The 21,978-nt window shown below is 43.0% G+C and overlaps 1 protein-coding gene across 1 annotated transcript in view; it reads right to left on the minus strand.

Annotated features, from left to right (window-relative positions):
- Positions 1-21,978, minus strand: part of USP13 (ubiquitin specific peptidase 13) — a 55,476-nt gene that overhangs the window by 17,453 nt on the left and 16,045 nt on the right. Inside the window, exons 4-10 of the mRNA XM_075098416.1 lie at positions 14,188-14,309; positions 13,633-13,775; positions 13,245-13,429; positions 8,725-8,819; positions 6,901-7,088; positions 5,143-5,214; positions 4,784-4,877 (exon numbers count right to left, since the gene is read on the minus strand). Of these exons, the coding sequence (XP_074954517.1) occupies positions 4,784-4,877; positions 5,143-5,214; positions 6,901-7,088; positions 8,725-8,819; positions 13,245-13,429; positions 13,633-13,775; positions 14,188-14,309 (899 nt within the window). The remainder of the gene's footprint in view (positions 1-4,783; positions 4,878-5,142; positions 5,215-6,900; positions 7,089-8,724; positions 8,820-13,244; positions 13,430-13,632; positions 13,776-14,187; positions 14,310-21,978) is intronic.

The raw sequence follows: 21,978 nt of genomic DNA on the forward strand, positions 1-21,978 counted from the left end.
TCCACCTAGAAGTATGTGGGCATTGAAGCACTTTGGTGTATCAGCTAGCAGCTTTACTCAGCACAAACCTCTCCAGAGATCTCTACAGAATCAAGCAGAGAACAACTAACGTGTGCAGCACACGTTCCCAGCTGGGCTGTTAAGAACAGATGTGAATTTGCAATTTGCAGGTGTTGGTCATGTTGAAGGACCAGAGCATGCTGCCTTCGGCCATTCAGTTACATCAGCAGGAAACTACCCCAAGTCAGAAAATCTCTAGCTCCCAGGAGAATCCTAGTTTTGACCTTCTCACCCTCCATATCACTTTAAGAAGCACCCCAACCACCCAGTTGCGTCCTCAAGACAACACTAGCTATTATCTCTTTTAAATAACACTTTTGAAAGGGTCAGAATCATTTACTCAGATTTGCCCTCATCCTCCATGAGACCGAATAATTGTCAAGACAATCCAAGCAAAAGTGTAGCCTTTAGGATATGCCACAGGCTGTTAAAAACTCAGCCAACCTCATTCTTTACTACACTTGTACTATCATACCAATATAAGAATAGAAAAAGCAGCATAAAAAAGGAACATAAAACACACACTAAAAGAGCAAATTTTATTCTTGGTTTCACCAGGGTAAGGTGTTCCTAGACCCACTGAAATCTGAAGCAGATTCTCAGTTTTAATGCTCTTTCAACTTCTGGCAGTACACCAGCAACCACATTAGGCTAAGATGCTCTTCAAAGGCTCTCATGAAGAGAAGAGTCTCAGTATTGCTAAACCAAAGAGATGTTCTAGGACTTCCGAAACTTGGGTTATATATCACTCCAGTGTCCTCAGCTGCCTTTCATCGAAGCTAGGACTGGGGAGAGAAGTGCATAAAACAGCTCAAATTGCTATATACCAGGCTCCTTGCTATGTCAGGAGCAAGAATATGGCAAGGCGGCACATTTGCCCTGATGTATAATGCAATGAGTTTGGAATCAAGCCTTGTTTCCATCTACATACTTTATACTGAGCCATTTCAGCAGGCTGAAGAGAAACATGCTACGTGTGGCAGTCTGTAGAAGAGGATTGGATCTTGCCCTCTAAACCCTTTCCACCTCAAGGACAAGAAAAATAACAGAAGAAATGGCAAAGCTCGAAACAGAAAATCAAGTCCTAGCTGATGACCCTTTTTAATGTTAAAGTCAGTCCAAGAAAACTGCTGCCGTTTCCAGACTAAACTCCTGTGGTAAAAAATTTTAGTTCCACAATACCACAAATATTTATAGAATACCTCGTGTACTTTCCCCAACAACAGTTGCAAAACAGTTTAGCTAAATATAGACTGTGCTGGACCACTGCAGATCTCATGTGAATGCTTTTACAGGCAACAACTCCCAAAAAACTTTGGATGAATTCCAAAGACCCAGAAAGCTAGAGAACTTCTCTGCATGTAGGAGGTGGAAAAAAGGTAAAAGAATAAAAATAAAATTAATTATTTGTTTTATAGGCACAAAGCAGAAGCACTTGAAAATGCTGAAGGCCTAGAATCCTATGCAATTATATTCACTATAAATGTCAGTACAACTCTCTGGATGACAAATACTATCTGCATGTACACCAGTATTATCGGGGAGGGGGGTAATCAAACAAAAAAAGCACCCCCAAACTGACAAAACATAGATTTGTACGCCCAGAGTAAGGGAATGGAGAAAATATCTATACTTGATTATTTTTCTAAATACATCTTCAAAACGACAAAGAACAAAAGCAGTAAAAGCTGTTTCAAATCCTAATGCATGCTATGACTTGTCTGATACATGCATCGTCTGATGCATGTAACTACAACTTTATTAAACTGAACTTATGAACACAAGTGTTGTTAAATGCCAGTAGATGACTACTGCTATCCGACAGAGTTTTATACCATCTGTCATTAAAAAATTCTCAATATGTCATTGCTAGTAGTGGCTGCTGGACTAAACATGAACGTGTGGCTTTATTTGAAGGGCTCCAGTCCCCGAACTTCCAGCCCGTTATTCTTAATCACAGAATCCCAGGCTGGCGGGGGTTGGCAGGTCCCTCTGGAGCTCACCCCGTCCCACCCCCTGCTGGAGCAGGCACCCCCAGAGCAGGGGCACAGGGCCGTGTCCAGGCTGGGTGTGAATGTCTCCAGGGAAGGGACCCCACAGCCTCTCTGGGCAGCCTGTGCCCCTGCTCTGGCACCCGCACAGGGAAGGGGTTTGTCCTCATGCTCAGGTGGAGCTTCCCGTGTTCCAGCTTGTGCCCGTGGCCCCTTGGCCTGGCGTTGGGCACCGCTGAAAAGAGCCCGGCCCCACCGTCCTGACACCCGCCCTTCAGGTATTTATAAGCACTGATGAGATCCCCCCTCAGCCTTCCCTTCTCCAGGCTGAACAAGCCCAGGTCTCTCAGCCTTTCCTCACAAGGGAGATGCTCCAGCCCCTGATCACCTTCGTAGCTCTCCGCTGGACTCTCTCCAGTAGTTCCCGGTCCTTATTGAACTGGGGGGCCCAGACCTGGACGCAGCACCCCAGCTGGGGCCTCACTGGGGTGGAGCAGAGGGGGAGGAGAACCTCCCTCGCCCTGCTGGCCACACTCCTTTCCATGCCCCCCAGGACACCGCTGGCCCCCTTGGCCCCAAGGGCCCGGTGCTGGCTCAGGGTCACCTCGCTGCCCCCCAGCACCCCCAGGGCCTCCTCAGCAGAGCCGCTCTCCAGCAGGTCCCCCCCAGCCTGTGCTGGTGCGGGGGGTTGTCCCTCCCCAGGGGCAGGACCTGGCACTTGCTTACACGTTGATATCCTGCGTGCATTTAGGAAAGCAGGTCAGTCAGTATACATAACTTAATGTAAGGAGTCTGTTGAAATCTATTCCACTATTCCTTAGCCACAGTGATGCGTTGGTAAGTTCTAAACTTTAAAGGAAACAAGCAGGATTAATTTGTTGTTCCAAAACACTGAACAGCTACTGTACAAAGCAATTACTCAGGAGACACAGGACTTTCAGATCACACAAACTACTCTGTACCAGATGCTCTACCTTTGACCAAAATCTCCTTGTCGTTCTGATTTCAGGAGAAATCCCTACATCAATAACTGATAAATGAAGGTAGAGGAAAATATCTATTCCCATGGAAACTATCATCATGATTCTGTGACAGAAGCATGCATGACTTCCACTGTGTATAAAACTACAACTTGGTATCAGAGATTCTCTCTCCATAAAGACAGCTCTGTGACAGAAGCATGCATGACTTCCACTGTGTATAAAACTACAACTTGGTATCAGAGATTCTCTCTCCATAAAGACAGCTCTTTTCTACAGGTATTATTTCCGTATTGGTTATTGGCTGACCTTTCATTTCTAAATATCCCGTCTGTGGTTTGACCCCACATGCTCCTGGGGGTCACAGTAACGGAGGTTGGCAGGGACACAAATATGTTCTAGGTCTAGTTTTCCCAGCATCACTCTAAATGAGATGTTTCAAGGGAGATGGTTTGAAAAATAAACCAGATCTAAAATAACAGATTCATTTGGGTAGATAATGTTGTCCCAATAGCTAACATTTTGCTTAACACAACTGTTAATTGGATGACTCTAGGGAAAATAAAGGAAATTCCTAAAGCAGCAGAGTTTGAGCAGAGAGGCAAAGTCTGAACTAATCTTACCCTCCAAAGGCTGATGGAAACTTAAACCAACTTGCAAAAAGAGAAGAAACTTTTCCATCTCACCACTAAGCTACTGACAGTTCTCTTCTTCCCAAAAGCAAGGAAGAACAGGTAAAAAGATAAACCAGTGAATTAAGCAGTGCCCACAAACCTTGTTAATAAAAATAAATTGTTCAGGCCTTCATCAAAAATTATCCTTACTCCTAAAACCAGAAGACTGTCAGGCAAAGAATATGAAGATGCTTTCTGATGACTGTGAGAGTGAATGTATTCATTGCTGGATGAGGAAAAAGCACAGGCAGATGAAGATACAGGTCTATGGGAGCTACGATGCCAACTCATGCCGAAATGATTTTTACAGCATAAGAGAAACAAGCAACTTCCATGTTGCAGAAGAACTACACAAAGGCAGTATGGAGATTACAGAACCAACAATACCAGAGTTCTCAAAGCTAGATACTAGCTAGATATTGTGAGCTAAGTATCTGTTTTGCTGCAAAATTACTGCAAATTACAGTAAAAATGGAAGTCTCCCACTGGTAACACTATGACAGCGAAATAAAATTCTATATTACATAAACATGGGGAAAAAGGTTATTTCATCCTCCAATTCCTCTCTTTTCTGCCTAGCACGTTAGCTATACTGTACTTGCCCCTCAGTATACCTTTGTTCTGAAATTGCCTATCCAGCAGCAGTTAATCTTGCGTTACCTAGACTGCTTCTCCTGAAATCAGGTGCAATATCGTCAGACACTTCCTGAAAACAATGCTTCAGCTCTTTATACTTCTTTCTGAAATTTAAAGAGGGTTTAGGAGTTCGCTTCCAAATACTCAGGACTCCCTAGATAATATGGTTGGGGGGTTTTTTGTTCATCAGAGCGAAGTTCTGTGAACTTTTGCACTCATCACTGGAGCAGCAGGATACTTTAGTAGCAGAACCAATGGTTGCTTTAATGCTTTGCACAAATAGCCCCTGACTAATATATTCCTGACTAGAATCCTGCTCATTCCACCTTGCTAAGCATCCCATGCTGGATCCACACGTGTTCTTCAATGCCCGGCACCTGTTCCCTTTTCTCAGGATATCACTTTTACCTAGTTACCAGGCTGCACAAACTCAGTCAAATACCTTGTGTTCTTCTTTCATCACCTGCTCAATAAGCTCAGATTTCATGGGTGGCTTAGAGTACTGGCCTGAAAGGAGGCCGTGTCCCAATTTAGCCCTGTAGGGAAGAAAGTGGTGGGGTGGAAACAAAACATGTGAGAAAAACAGAAGCTAAGATTTTTATTTCAAGCAAAAAAGAAGTTTACTGTCTTTGACCCCTTGATGAAACATCATTACCTGCAACTAAGCAGGCAAATCTTCCCATTCTACCTTGTGCCATATTTCACTTTCAAGCCCATGCACAGATATTCTTCTGCCCTGCCATTAAATTTTTTAGATCCTATTTAACTTGACCAAGTAAATCACTGAGAAGTGTTACTTACATCTGAGTGTTGAAGTCTTGCGTTGGATCAAGAGGAGAGTAGTCATATATTCTTGGAAGGTTTCCCACATACCTGGGCAGCAAGAACAAAGCAGAAACATCCAAATATTGCAGCTAGATTTACTCAAGAATATCCTAACAGATCCTCAGCCCTCAGCAGTGATCTATCAGCAGGCTTCCTCTGTGGTAACACATCAAATTTTGCATCATAGCAATGACTTAATCTCTCTCTGGTGAGTGCTTCCATCACGGAAAAATAATAGTGAAGGAATTAAGAAATGAACATTTAAGCTTTGCTTAGAAGCTTCTAGCTATAAAGGATATGGCACTGTTGTTCATCCGGAATTTAAAGTCTATTCTTTGATCTTGAAATAGATGCAGGATAGCGTACTATGGTGTACCAAAACCACAATGCTGGGCTGAGAACCAATTCACTTTCTACTCCTAACCCACATTGCCAAATAAATCCTGAATTTGTATCACGACCAAAACATGTAAAAAGGAAGTTTCGACTGTGTTTCTTCAGAGAAGCAAAGGCTAACTCCTGACAAACACACACTGAGCCATATATTGTTCAAGCCACTTTGTTGGGAAGTGAAGCATTTAGTAGCACACTATCTGAGTGTTGCTTCCCTTGAGCGCAAGAAGAGCAGGCTAGGTAGGTATGGCCATGTTGAAAGAACACATCTAATTTCTGCTTGGTCCCTCGTTCATCAAAGATCTCCATTACTTTATTGGTACTAAGTGCTCCAGGTAACTCCAAGGACCATGCTGTGGGAAACAACCTCCCTTGTAAAGTCCATTTTGGTATTTTTCAAAAATGGAGCTAGAAGAGCTGGCACTTAATGAATCTACAGACTGTACTCCATATGGCTAACAAAGTAAACAAACACAAGTCTTCTCCCTCTTCTCCAGAAGGCAACTGCAACATGAAAGCCTGGGAGGCTTTCCAAAATCTAAAAGCCTTACTTCCAAGCACACTACTACCGCTGTGGAATGAAAGAGCACTCTGAATTTTATTACAAACCACAGACTGTCCTTTATATAAAGGCTTCTCTCCTTGGAGTGATGTGTTCAGTTTTGGTCAGTCAGGAATATTTCATAGTCTCCTGTTGTGCTTAGGATGGATGGCAGGCAGACCCAAACAAAAATGCTTTCTGCCTTTTACTCCCTTAATTATTCAGTGGAAGAAAATGCTCACACTACCCTTTTCATTAAATGAGATTTCTTTTTTAACTAGAACTTTAATTTTTAAAACGCCTCTGACAGTTTCCCTCTTCTTAGCCAGACCTGCATGCAGAAGGTGCAATGCTTTTCACTAGCATGGATCAATATTACTTGTGCCAGTAGAGTTTTTTGCACAAATGACACTGGAGCAATCAAATGATTCCTGCAGCTATACAAAGGCATGGGCCAGTACAAAAAAACCCTAGTGTGACACTGATGATACCAAGATAAAGAGAGATACGTACGTATGTGTATAAAAAGCAGAGACAGAGCAGTCAAGTTTACAAGGTGGCATATGATTTCCCACCACTGAAGCTAAGTGAGTAAGTTCTGATTTCAAAGGCAGATTGGGTCTTGTGTTCCAGCCTTTTCCAGAACAGAACAATACAGTCAGTAAATCCTTTAAGGGGCCACTGGACTGACTGAGGCTTGTTTGCAGGTGAGACAAAAATTAAAATACCATTTTGCTTAGAAAAACAAGGGATTGAGGAATGCAGCAGCTAGTGACAAGAACTAGTCTGAAACTACTTACGCTCGCTGGAACTCTGGGATGCTGAAAATGGCTTGCATGACAGCGTTGAGGTAGCAGCTATTCCCCAGGTTCTTCATGCCGGTGTATCCTGGGCCATACATGGGCTTGAGTTTCATGCCAGCTTCCTGAATCACCTCCCACTCAGAGACTCTTGGTTTTATATCGTTATCAGTTAGCCCGTTCTCTGTCTGAAAGCAACAGGATTTTTTTAAAATCTGTTTAACTTCTGCAACAATTATGCTGCTGCTATCATCATCACCAACTTTGCCATCTATATTCTAGAAAAGAAGAGCCAAACCAGTGGGCAAAGGGAGGTAAATCCTGCATGTAGGGGAAAAACTCAGGGTCAGGAGGCTAGCAGCTTGTTCTTCCAATATTCCTCTTAGCACTTTACCACAGACCACTGGCTCTTTGCGTGTTCCTAGCTGTGACCTCCATCCCAGCAGGGAGCTTCACCTCTCTCAGGGCTGTGACCTCAAGCCTCAGCATCAAAACACTGCATTTATTCAGGTTTCATATTCCATTTGTAATGGCCAGGAACAGCTGCTGCCATAGAAGCTGGTCCTAGCAAACAAACCAGATGAAAAGCTGCAGATCCAAGAACTCTTCCCTTCTTTCAAATGGGAAAAGCCAAAATTAGTGATGCTGAAGCTTCCCCCCTTTACAGCTCAGCTTTCAGCTTTTAGGTACATAGCTTGTTCACAGCTTGGAGATACAGGTCACTACAGAGTCATGTCCTGCTAGCACTACTCCACCACTTCACTAAGGATTTTTCAGACTGGTCTGAAGACTGGAGGCGAAAACTTTGCAGCAGCTGAGACTAAGTTTTCAAGGTTGCTGAGTAAAACAGGTTTTCCAGAAAGATAGCGGATAAAAGAGTCTTTTCATTCATAATATTGGCAAGGAAATTAGTATACCAAAAATATTATTAGTACCATGAAGGCTTTTGAAACTGCAGTTTGATTCCTCTCTATCATTTTAGAGTTATTATTAGTTTTCTCTCCACTTGGACAATGAAATACACTAAACCTGTATCAGGTTTGTTCATTTTTAACAGTTTTCTTATTCAGGTTCTCAGGTAGTGATACTAGGCTATGTGCTTCAGTGAAAAAATAAGAATAAAACCACCTGCCTTTACAACCATATTCCATTCAGACTTCTTAGATCATTTAAACACAACTGGAATCAACATCCACTGAAATACAAATTATTAAAGGGACTTCTCTACTAATACAGACCAGCAAGAAGTTCAGGAACAGAACCCTTTCTGGCCCCCTCCCCTTCTACCACGCCAAAGACCACATTGTCTTCTGGACTTGAGAGAATGTATCTTTTCATTTTATAACGTATTAACAAGACCTAAACCGAAATTTATAACTTTGCATAAAGAACCTTTCAACCACTTTTTAACTTAACCATTGCTTAGCTTGTTTTTGCTTAAGATTTGTATCTGTTTACACACGCAATAGGCTTTCCTTCACTCACTGTAATTAAATATTCTAGATATTCTTCTCTAATTGAATGAGGTTTTTGATCTTGAAGGAAATGGTACACAACTCCTGAGAAGTGAAACACGTAAACTAAAGACTACAAAGGAACCCTTTCAGAAGGCAATTTTCAGATTTGAGAGTAATTATTCACTCATCTCAGACCTCAGAAAATAAACCACAAACTGGCTGGCTGAACTTTACAAAACTAAATACTATCATAACAGTTGGAAGGAATCACACAAATACAAGCTACAAGTATCATTCTTCTCCTCTTTCTCTCCCACCCCTACTAAAAAAACAAATAAACAAACTAAATAAAAGATGGATTTCCTACCACTTGCATCTGCAGCATATCAATTCCAAAGTGTGCCAAATGTTTTGCTATATGTGGATCTAAAACTGGCTCCTCTTCATCAAAGGAATAGACATCTACAAAAGCAGAGAGAAACAGATGAGCTGTAGTATCAAATATTATCCCTTCTCTTTGTTTACCAACATTGCATTCTCAGTACAGGACTGCCTACACAAGATGCCTTATTCATATTCTTTAAGTTCAGTTACAACCAGCAGAAAAATGCATAGACATCCATATAGCTCAGTAAATATCTTAAATGTTCTCAACACGATCAACTCAACTATTCTCTTCAAAAGAAATTACATGCCCTCACAGTACTAAAACCTTAGAATATTTATAGTGATCATAGTATCTCCCCCCCCAAAAAAATAAGAAATTTGTAGGGAAAACAAGGAACAGGCCACACAAAGTTCTCAGATATGTGACCAGTCCACATTTTGAACATGGCAACAAGAGATTCTGATTTTTGTGGAGCTACTAGATACAGGCAGACACATTAAAACTGGGAGTACGTGGGGCCAACTGACTTCTGCCAATGGATTTCTAATTTTGAGTAGTTTAATGAATCCACCTATGCCCTTTTCCCACAGAAATGCAGGGAGAACTGAGAAATTCTTTATTAGAAATATGGAGGTGTTTATTGGATTGGTCACCACGGATGGGACTTTAAGATTAATCTTGTAGTTAGTGAGGAAGGCTGATTTTGTGACTAAGGTGCCTTGCTTTATTGTACAGGAGATCTCGATTTCAGTCCTAGCTCTACGATAGGTCCTTACAGCCTTAAGTAAAAGCCCATAAACATTTTGGCAGGGCAAAGTTCAAACTGTGGAAGAAAATATGGCTAGTGATGATATTTTCATTATGGAGCCAAGTTTAATAAATCCAGCAAAAGGGCAAATTGGTTGAGAGAGAAAAAACTCATTTGTAGTGTTTACCAAGCGAGTCCTGTAACGAAGCCGAGAGTCCAGAGCAGGTTTCACCTACTTGAGCAAATAACAATAGAGCTGCAGGCATCATAAAAGGATACGAGCGATAAGACATGCACTAGGAAGAACCGAACAGGCCTTCCATCTTCCCTCTTCTCTGGCCTGTTCCTCTGTAGTGAACAACTACTTCCCTGCTTTGGTGTCTGCTCTTACCAAACCCCAGAACTCCTCTGCCAGTCTGCCTGCACTCCTCTCAGCCGAGCTTGCTTCATGCCCAGCAGAGTTTCTCACAGCGACCTTGCCCCGTATGACCAGATCAAGGCTGACAGAGAAACCTTAGCCAGGAGAAAGATTAAACAAACTCAGGAGAAGAGAGCAGGAACCCAGACGAAGGCCGTTCACAGCACAAATACCACTTCTGAAAGGTTCTTACCTTGCCCTCTCCTGGCAACTACAGACCCTGGCTCTGACTCAGCCCATCACCTCTGTAAGACTTTAACAAAAAGGCAGTCTCCTTCAAGTCTGCTAGTCCCAAACCCACGCTGAAATGATAGGTTGAAGGTTAGCCAAGACCTCAAAGACAGAACACCAACTTTTAAAATTTACCAGCTCTATGAAAAAACATTAACTCTCTCAAAGCAGGGAATTGTGCTTTTGAGTCCTGCTGCCAGCTGCTGATTAGCCATCAGACCCTCTATTAACGTTGGTCCTGATGACCGCTCTGGCACGCGTGTGGCTGTAGCTGCCCATCTGTTGGAATTCCGCTGTGTGGTAGCAAATGTGCCCAGGAGACATGACTGTTCATCCACACACAAGAGATCACAGCATTCCCATAGTCTTCTGGTGAGGTCACAGCACAGCCAAAAGATTCTGTAAAGTTCAAACACTTAATGGAGTGAAATTACACATCAACTGATCTTGGGTGGCCACTTTCAATGGGGAAGCTTTGATTTTGCTTTTCCTCAGCTCTGGCAACCAAAGAGAGAGCAGCCATCTGGGACTACTGACCCAGAGCAGCAGAAATGGAACACGAGGTATATTAATCTTTGCTCAAGCCCAGCTCTTGTGTCATATACTTTACTACAGTACTTTCTGCTGTGTAGCCAACTTAAATTCATGGGAGTCAGACAGAATTCACTTATTTCAGAAATAAATCAGAGAGCAGCAAAACAAAGAAAGATGAGAGCCCCAAACACAGGTCTGTAGCGCTGTCATATGGACTCTGGGAGATAAGGAATGTAGACAAGTCAGCAAATGTGACACGCACAAGCTGGCACCATTAGAGTGAGAAAGGGGAAGAAGGGAGGAATATAAGGGGAAAAAACCCAAGAAGAATCTGAGACAGACCACACAGAATATTATTAAACAGAGAATAATCATTCATGTTATACTAAGAAAAGAAAAACAACAATGCTACCTGTACTTCCTTTTCTTCCACAGCTCAAGATTTACACCTGTGTGGCTATGTAGACATCACTCCTTCCTACTTAAAGGATAACAGGCACCGGCAACACTGTCCCTGAAGAAACAAATTGCATAGGATCCCCCAAAGAAGTGTCTTGCAATTGCTGAGACTGGCATCCACAAAGCAACTCATTCAAGTACCTGTCAGACAGGGCTTCCCGCTGCCAGACCCCCATTCCATTCCCCAAACCAGTTTCAAAAGACACAACCTCACAGTGGCTTGAAATGAAACCTAATGGCATCATCGAGAGAGGCAGCAGGTAGCACAGTCTGACGAGTAGTAGTCGGCAAGCAACTTTTCTGACTCTCCCACGCATTCTATCCAAGGTCCAAGAGTGGAGGACAGAAGTTTGGTTCAATTTCTGCCCTGATTCCAGATCTGTTCGTTGACGGAATGCTACAAAACGGGGCTAATGCCCCAGAAATCTTTCAGAATGTGTACAACACAGATTTCTCAAGGAAAGACAAGGAGGTCTCCTCTGCTCCCTCTGTGTAGGGTAAGTATACGTGGAATACTGGCACCACCTCTTTCTCCTTTTTACTGGTATGAAAAAAGAATAAGTTATGTCAGCTGAGGGACTAACACTTATTGCTCCTCTACCATCACCTGCTAGGCCAGGGAAGCAGAAACCAGACAGATTTTGTGTCACAGTCAGCCTCGGAGCCTCTTTCCTGAAGCTCATCTGTCATCCAGCCCTATTGAGAGGTTATGATTACCACTGCAATATAGATCAGAGAGAGAATAATTACTGAAAAGGGAACAAGGAGGGTTGGGGGAGGGAAGCCTTTTCTATAGGAAAACCAAGTAAACATCATCCAGAAGAACAAAGGTCTGTGGAGAACAGCTGGTGCCCCTCATTCAGAGGGGAGGATGACAGCCTGTCCTTTGTTATCTCAAAGGCCACGTAAGAGAGGAAGCAGCTGATCTGTGGGAGGCAGAAGGACAACAGCCATAAGGAAACAAGTACTGCTGCTAAAGATGTGAAAGGAAAGAAAGAAAAAAATTTGAAAAAAAAAAAAACCAACCCCAAACCCAGACACTAAAGAATATTCTGTTTATTTTGTAGATGCAGCTGAAACCCACAGCTGGGCAAATCCCAAACACCTTCAGTAACTGAGAGATTCAGATAGAAATCATCCAAGACCAGGCTCATACAAAGAAACGATATTCTATCTGGGAGAGAAAAGAATGAATTTTGCTCAGCGTTTCTGTGGCATAGCTGGCTAAATCTGACTACAGCCTCCCTTCCCTGACACTGAATAGGACTTAAAGATTAAAAACTCTCAACCGATGTGTGTTAACAAAAGAGGCTGCTCTAAACAGCTCTTTTTCATCCATATGGTCATAAGCACTAAACCCAAAATATAATCATTGCTGTGTGTTCTTCTGGTTTTTATTTCTCTGTACAGCTGCAGCACAGGATCTCTTTGCTTACGACTTTTTCAGCTTCTCGTGTTTTTAATCCTCACACACCATAATCCTCTCCACAGCAATACTGCAGAACGTCACACTCGGAGAATATGCAAACAAGGATACATCTATAGCTTTTTTTCACCTCTCAAGATCATCAGGCGTTTTACAAATGAGCATCACAGCAGTGCCATGAAGATGAGCGTTCATTAGACTGAACAAAATGGTACCAAAATGATATGGAAAAACAGCAGTTTCTAGTACGATAAAAAAATACGTGCTGATAAAAACGTACTTTTCTGAATTTAAAATCCTTATCCTGCTATTGTTTCTATGTTACATAAGATTGAACCATTTGCCCTAGCAACTGTAACAATTGAAAAGTACTGCTTCTCCAGATTCTACTGTTTCAAAAGAATACTACTCTTCTGTCACACGCTATAAATCCGAAAAACTATTTACACCAAACATAAAACAGGAGAAGAAGAGCAGATAAAAAAGGTACAGGCTTTCTCCGAATGGAGTGCGTGTCATTCCCCCCAACCCCGATCAAGATTCGCAGACTCACAGAGTTTTCCTTCCACATCAGTCTCTCAAACATTTGCACTAGAAGCACAAAGCCAATTGGTAATAGATATACACACTGTTAGCCTCATGCACAGAAGATACCCCATCTCAGAACCTGCCAGGCGGCTGACCTGCTCCGTCTGGAGTGATGGTTCCCAACTTCACTGCCAGGGGATATCCTGTCTCCTTGTAGTGCTCCATTGCATGTCCGTTCCCCCCGCTGCCATCGAAGAACCACTTGCCACACAGCACCGAACCATCTGTCAGGTTTAGCCACAGATTCTCCCGCAGGTCACATTTTGAGCATTTCCAACCGCTGCAAGACAAACCAGGAAGAAATGACAGAAATAAGTAAGGCAGGAACCAGTCCTGTATTTCCAATTATGGTAGGTCAAGCCAAACATATCCACTCAGCCCGGAGTCATGCAAGAGAATCGCTGGCTGAGTTGCTGGCTTTAGTTCTGTTACTCTGGACTGTATTAAAGAGCCTACAATGAAAAAAAACCTTATTACCCTCACCTGGGGGGAATTCTAACACCATTGTCTAACTGTACAAGTGTTTTGGCATGTTTAGATGCCTGTAGCTCTTCTTCCCAGGAGTCAGGGTCCTGCTTCCTGTAGGGTGATTTTGCACTGAGGAGTGCATCACAAGCTATCGTCACCTGGAAGACAAATGTATGTCAATCGAAACCTAACACAATTCAGTGACTGTACAGAACTTGGCATTCAGCCCACTGCTAACCACATACAGAACTGGGTATCGGGAACACTTAAACATGCACGTATTTTTCCAGATTACAGTTGTTATTATTTTAGCAGGAGAGTAAGCGTGTGTACTATGTGAGCTTCCCTGGGACAAGCTGGCATCACAGTAAGGAAAGGAATACAGGAGGTAAAAGGAAATCCCAAGAAACAAAGACAAAGCAGACTTTTAAAAATGACTGACTCTATTATAGATGGTTAAGAAAGATCTTTATGTAGAAACAAGCACCACACACAAGAAAACAAAGCACCATCTCTATAAAAACTAAAGCAGGAGACAATTTCTGTCACCACTTGCACACACTCACTGACCAGTGCTGGTAACTCTTCTATATTGGGTAATGAGATTTCATAGTGATCAGGAAATATAACAAGTTTTGCTTCATCTTCATATTCAAAGTCATCACTGTTGAGATCGCTGTTTGTGTCTAGATCTGGAAAACAAGATGGGAAATGTCAGGAGATCGTCCTAGATCAAGGTTCCCAAATTGTGGCAGGGGTACCACGACGAAGCACTGCTTGCCTGGCATCAGCCTGCAAGTTGACACTGTCAGTAGTTTCTTCTGGCTAGAAATGTTTGTGAAATCCTGATCTAAACTGAAATCTGACCATCCTGCAAGCGGATGTTCTGAGGACCAAAATTTCCATCTCAATCTGATCCTCAGTTGATTTGGCCCCTTTCCAAGCAGTGCACTGTTGCAGACATCACATTCTGGGAAGCAGCTAACAAAATTCTGCTCATTTTGGACAAAATCAGGATGTAATACTGCTGTGCCTTTCACCCAGGATTTTGAAACACTATACAATGTGGAGACCAGGTGGCACTACCCATGCCCAAATTGCAGAGCAGGAACAATGCACCTCTGTTTTCAGCCCCCCATATTTTCCAAATTACTGACCTGGCTGAAACACGCTATGGCTCCCATCCATCTTGAACCTGTGGCCTTTTCTCCCACAAAGATGTCCATGGCTGGAAGTATTCCCACATCTCATCCGTAGTGAAAATAGCTACATCAAGTACAGTTATACCAGCATTACCCTTCTCTTGCTCACTCTACTCTGTAACCAGTGTAACTATCTGTTTAAAAAGCACTTATTAACTAATAAAGCTTTCCTTTGAAGATTGAGCCTTCCCTAGTGTTTGTGCACACTCTTATTCCAGTGCAAGGATTACTTTTTTCCTTAAATATGAGCCTTGATCAAGCAACACCAGGTAAAATGCGTGTCCAGAAATCAGCGGACTTGGAGAGAAGCCAGGGGGTATATAAGTAACTAAATGGCCACCTCTAGCTTCATCGGAAACATAATTATCCATAGTGACAAGACTGAGTTAAAATCTTCCTCAGTTCTTTCCAGGACAACTGAAAAAGTTAAGACCAAACATGCACACGTTGCGTCAGACGTTTCACAAGATTGCACGAAAAGCCTGGGCAAGGGCCAGATCTTCTGGATCCTTCTCCCATCTGGAGATGCTGGATCTACTGTATTCCTATGTATTCTGATGTACCAGGCAGTCACTGGCACCATAAGGTTCAACCAAGAAAGAGGATGCATTAGTGGTAGCTAAAGCTGGCTCTTATTTTCACTCCAAGTACACGCATATGCTTAATGAGTCACTCAATGCTAAACAAGCACTGGCAGCAGCCACTGCAGCCTGGGAATGCCTGAAATCTCAAATGTATATCTGGCAGAGAGGTGAGGATGACAGAGGCCAGATTCAGAAAACTAAGCTCTCTATTTACCCAGCAAGCAGTAACAGCCTGAACACCCTAACTGATGAAAAAAGTATCAAAAGGCATTTTAACTTGCCCTGGAAAGACCACCTCTTGAGGAACATAATCCCATTTCCATTCAATTCTCAGCTCACCTGCTGCACCAGCCAGTCCTGAGGGGTGACAACACCCACTCTCAGTGACTTCCACCAGCGTGACCTCTTTCTCAGCAGCAACCAGCAAAAGCCCCTTCTCCTCAGCTGAATATAGACACAAAAGCAAGAACTTTTTCTTATACTGAAAGTATGGCATTTATAAAGAAAGTTTTAGTTCATTACTAATTCTCTGAATCACACTATTTTCATAACAATCTCTTCCCTTACTGCAGCATAATAAAGATAACCAGCGACCTTGCTTTACTCTGGGTTTCTTTCCCAGCTTGTACTACAGTCCCGTGTTTTGGTAAAGGAGTGGATCTCAACAGATGCAGCCTGCAACAGTAAGCTCTTCTGCTCTGTGAAGCAAAGAAACTGAGTATCTCCAAGCTGGTGATACACATGGCAACGCATCACAGAAAATTTTCACTTAATGCCCAGAAATTTGCGAGTGGCCAGCATAGCAACACCAAAAGTACCGACCATCTCGTAAATGTGACAGAGGTTCCGCAGAGAGGATAAAACTCAGTGTATGTTCAGACAGGCTTAAAGGCAGCGAACGCCTCTCCCAGGGCCTGCGGTCACACGCTGCGCTCAGCCACCAGAGGGAACCTGAGGACAGCTCACAGCAGAACTGTGCGAGACCTGCCGGTATCTTCATTTCCTTATGATACCAACATTAAGTTTAGAGTATTTAAAATCTGCTATATAGAAACAGCAATGATACAGTTGCCTGGGTTCAAAATTCAGACACGCGCTTCGTCTCATCTCACAAGCCAGACAACAGCAGCCAGATAGTAGCGACTTTCCGGCTACTGCCCCGACGTGCGTTTGAACTAGTGATCCAGTGATAAAAGGCTGAGTATCCTATTAGCAATCATCCGCTGCCATCTAAGGGCTTCACACACTTGGGAGCATCAGCCTTTGGTGTGCAAATCGTAGGGAAGGAAAGTTCCTTTTTACCTTCTCAGGCTTCATACCATTCCCGTTACCAGAAAAGCAGAAAACGACGTCCTGTCAGCATGGCATTCTGGATGTCTGACACGCCGACAGGGCAGCATCACGCTGCTTATTTTAAAGAAAGATACACACAGCTTCATAACAGTTCCAGGAAAAAAACATGAGGATTTAACTGGCAATTCCACTTTTGAAGGTGACCATGTAAAGCTGGTACACTTCCACTCCACACACCTACTCCCCCTGAATAGGAATTAAAAGGACCGCCGGTGCTTTTTGGCAATTATCACTCTGATAATTCTCAGGGTTCGGATCTGGCACATAAGAGTGGAAAGGACTTCTAAGGTCACTGACTGAAATCCCTTGATTCAGCAAATCACCATCTACACTAATCCCTTTTGTTGACCGTCAGACAGGGCCTATAATGACGTCCAGGTGAAAACCCCCAAATCACTACTCGCTACTCCTGTTTTTAAATCTTGGCTTGTATGTGCTGAGAGCCATAGCTGCTAAGTTCAGTGTGAAGCTCTACCTGCATTATATTTTCTGTGTCTGTGCAAGGGCCAAAATGGCTAAGAAAGCATGAGCGTAGATATAATAAAAACAGAAGGCTACTGCTTTAGAAGGCAACGGAGCCCACACTCAGTGAGGGCAGAGGCTGACATCGTAGTCACTGGGCATCAGTCTGCAGGCGGTTTTGAACTTGGATTTTAAAACGAGTGCAGAATGTGAGAGGGGAACAAGAATAGCTATAGGAAAGAGGAGCAGGGGAGATCTACTTGCAAATGGAGCATATTTGATTAAAAATTACTGTAACGCTAACGACAATGAAACATACGAACTTTCAAGCACTACCTTCATACAAAGCTGATTCTTGGACAAGGATATTCTTCCAAGATGCCTGGTGAGTAGGAGAATCTCTGGGCAATAATGGGTTTACTCACTTCTAAGACTGAGCTGCAAGACAACCAACCAGTTTGCAATCTTTTTAAAGAGCAGACAGCTTGGTGGTGAATGCCCATATGACAGTGTTCCCCTTCTAGGGGGCTAACAGCTCTGTGGTGCCTCCTCAGAGCCCCAGTTAAACACCGTGGTCACTAACACACAGCGTCCGTAGGTCGTAAGTGCTGTGTTGGGAGGCCAGGACGACAGGCAAAGCAAAGCAACAGACACGTTAAAAACAGAGGCTCGTCTGACATTGTTATTTTGGGCAAGCGGTCAGTAGAGTAAATTTACTCCAGCTCACAGGCATCACTTTAGTGATAGTGAGAAATGCATTGCTGCTGAACTGACTGAAAACAGCAGCTGGAAGACAGGGTACTACTGTAACCAACCCACCAGAGGGCAAGAAACGGAGTGGACGTGCCCAGATCAGATTTAGACAAGTTACCAACTGACTGCACTAATAATAGTGGCACAGGGCGACTCCAGGCAGGACCCCCAAACAGGATTTCCTGTGCATATGGATGTGCCTGTGTGCGTATGAAAGGGAATACAAATGCGAAAATTGAATGAGGATGTTGACTAGTGAGCCTACAACTAATTTTGAAACCCTAGAAAGACATCTTAGGAAGCTGGGCTTGATCCTCCTCTCACTGAAAGCAATGGACAAATTTGTATTGACTTGGAAGTGGAGGACCACGTCTTTAAATCAAATAATTTCTTCCTGAAGCCTCTAAGTAATAATGAATTGCAGCAGCAGCACTTTGCAAACTATAAACTATTCAGTTCATTTTTCTTCAGGCATGTCTGAAACACTGACCTCATCAGATGAGCTATAAAACAGAAAATATTAAAACAAAAAAAAGGTTCGCTTTGCAGTCATTAACATTCTCCTTTGTGTCAAAAGGAAAGCAAAAACTTTCTACTAGGATCATTTGGATCATTCGCTACTTGTAAAACGACATTCAAATTGCTTGCTACATCTCCAAAGCATTAGTACGCTGTTCTTATTGCTAGATATAGACATCACCCCTTGGATTTCTGGCTCAGTCAGGTGTTAAACAAGCAAAGCTAAACCACCAAAATTCAAATTCTTAACTCTTTTGCTAGCATCATTAGCCTTTGTTAATCTGATTTCCACAGTTCTACCTTAACCAGTAAACTCTTACGACTCTATTAGTGTAAGGTATCTGCTCACCATTCTATACTCAACTAACTCACGCTTAGATGGCAAAGCCAGAAAGCAACAGGTTCACTCATGGTCTAATGAGTTCCACTGCTACTGCTGGGGAGTGTGCCCAGCCCATTTTACTGAGCTAAAATTTAAAAATATTGTCACAAAACACTCAAATCCTCCTAAATAACAACTTTTCCATCCATAGATATATACTCTGTACGTGCTTACTTAAACCACTCAACCCACTCAAGCCACCTTGGAAACGGTAGCCGTAAGTGCGTTCACTGCCATGGCATGGGCAGGCATGGGCCACCCAGGAACGGCTCAGCAAGTTTACGCGTTCTCCCAGGCTCTCTGAGTGGAAGTTCTCCCTTCCTTCCCGAGGCCTTCTCTGAGACCAGCTGTGTGCCTCGGCTACTGCTGCTCACTGACACTCCTCTCACCAGCAACCCCCATCCTCACAGATCTGCCGACAGAGCTGTACATTTAAGTACTTCGAAACACTTTGAATTGATGGTCTAAGCAAGCCCTGACTTTGCTCACCACGGCGCTGGCGCAGCTTGCTGCAGGGGCACATACCGCTATGGTAGCTGATCAGTTAGAGGGCATCCGCCTGAGGACAACTCCTGCGAGCGCCACGCAGCCAGCTCTGTTTAGCCTGGAGTCCAGGCTGTGGCACGGACCAACGTGCCTAGGAAGAGGGTACTAGAACAAGGCAAAAATGTGATGATTCCTCCCCCAGCATATACTTCCTAGCTTCCAGATATCTGGATTTTTCTGCTGCTTGGGGGTTAGGGAGCTTGTCTGGTTGGTTTTGGAGAAAGAGGTGCCGCATGCAGCCGTGGTTTCTCTCTTCAGAAGAGGTTCACTTCTGATTTAGAAATGAAAATAACAGAGAACAAAATCTAAAACGTTGCTCTACTCCTGATCTTGCACTTGATTCTTTCACTGCTGCCGACAACTGAGGCGACATTTTCAGAGAAGCATTCGCACCATCTCTCTCAGAACTGCCTTTCTGAGCCGCATTAGCCAATTCAGACCACATCACTGTGCACACAGTTAAAGCGCTTCTCTTGTCTTTTTTGCATTTTTCGACATTTACTTCGTCTATTGAAGAAAACAGTAACACATTAAAAAATCACTTTTAGATTTAATCTCTTAATGTTAAATCAACCAGCAAACTCTATTTCCTCATTTTCAATCCCTTTCCAGACCATTTATGATGGCATTAACTCTTCATAAGCAGAATATTATAAAGGACTCTGCTGATACTCCTGGGAGTAACAGGTCCAGAGGGACTCTGCTGGTAACTCTCTGCTTCAAGAGCTGAGCCTCCAGACTCTTCAACAGAAGGATCTTCCCTCTTATTCTACTACCCCTTTTGACCATGATCTTGTAAGGAAGATCACAGTACATCCTGTTAATTGAGTTGCTCTTGTTCACATAGTCACGGAATACAAAGGGGAACTACTACACGTAGTCGCAGAGTATTCTGGCAGACCCAGAACCACTGCTTCACTTTGAAAATCCACAATGATTCTTTACTGTTCTGTCGTATTTATACAACTTACTTTCAATTCTGACCCATTCCTTTTTTCCAGATGGAAAAAAGTATGAAAATTAAATTTAGGGATGATACTTTTCCTGGTCCCATCATGTCTTTTTTTCCCCAAAACTGGTATCACATTTACCATACTGTTGCTGATTTAAACGAGAGGTTGCATACCAAAGACAACAGTGCAGGTGTTTCTTATCTGAGAGCCTTGTGAAGTCATGTGGAGCTATCATTTTGTCCCATCAATTAATTTCTTTCTGTTTTACAGAGTGAATTTAATACTTCTTTGCGCCATAGCCACACATATTGACAAGACCAAAGTATCTTCACACTTGCTAGCCTAGATAACAATGCAGTGAGGATGCTACTCCATGCACTGTGAGCAGTCGGCTTTAAATATCACCCCAAATCCCCTGAACGCTTACAGAGTCTGAGCTGAAGTTACCGTATCCACACTGCCCAGCAACACCTAAACAACATAGATTAAATGGAGTCCATACATTTCAATGCATGATGTTACTATGCTTCCTGATTACATAGACCACTCACGGCCAACACCTTCCAGCCTTCTCCAAAGAAAAACAAACCAAACTAAACCAAGCCCAAAACCTAACGCACGTGTGCACATGCTCATATATCTGCTATGGATCTTTTAACATTTAGGGAAGGATAAAGCTTCCAGTTGACTGACCCAACCAGTCTGTGTTTCTATTGCATTTGCTGGATAGCAGCAGCGCCAGAAAGTCATCAGTGAGCATCCAAAGGATGTTTTCCCAATACTAAGGAGACTGAAAAGGGTTTAGTATCTTTAATACCTTTACATCAAATAGGATTATAAAAAGCAAATGACCAAACTGGATTGGCTTTGTATACAAAGCTTAAGTTTCTGGGCCTTCAGGGAGTTATTCAAAGACACCTAGAAACACAGAGATGTTCGAGTTACCCATTGATCATTGTCTATTCTTGTCTGACAGAGTAAGCCCGAAATGGCAGGCTACAAATATGGGCTGGCAACAGCCAGGTTGGTGCAAACCTCTTCCAGAGGTGCGCAAGTTCACAATGAGAAAGACAGAACTAAAACGACCTGTTAAGATGAGAAGTCCAGCAGCTCCAAACCAACAAGGAAGATGTTGGATTAAGAGATAAGATGCCAAAGTTTGCTGACCATCCCTGCTGCTGTCACATGCAAAATTATCAGATCAGCTGACCTCTCTGTGCTTTCATTTCCTCAGCTATGAACAAGGACAGGAATAATTCTTTATTCTTTTCTTTAAGCATGGCCAAAAAAGAATAAAATCTGCTGAGCCAAAGAGATGGATACAAAGCATTTGGATGCATCGAAGTACTATTTCAAGGATCAGAGCAGAGAGTTGATACCATTTTACTCCCAACCAGCAGGGGCTGCAGTAGAACAACAGAAAACATGAGATTCATTTTCGAAAGAGTGCTAGATTCCAGAAGCACTGGATTAAACGGTGATAGTTCCATGTGCTAAATGCACCCCAGTGAAAGCACACCACCTTCAGAAGTTCACTGGGACCAGTTCATTTGGAACTGCTGCACCAGGTCTACTCAGTGGGAACAAAATGCTCATGTGCAAGGATG

This window comes from Phalacrocorax aristotelis, chromosome 7, assembly GCF_949628215.1.
Source record: "Phalacrocorax aristotelis chromosome 7, bGulAri2.1, whole genome shotgun sequence".
NCBI lineage: Eukaryota > Metazoa > Chordata > Aves > Suliformes > Phalacrocoracidae > Phalacrocorax > Phalacrocorax aristotelis.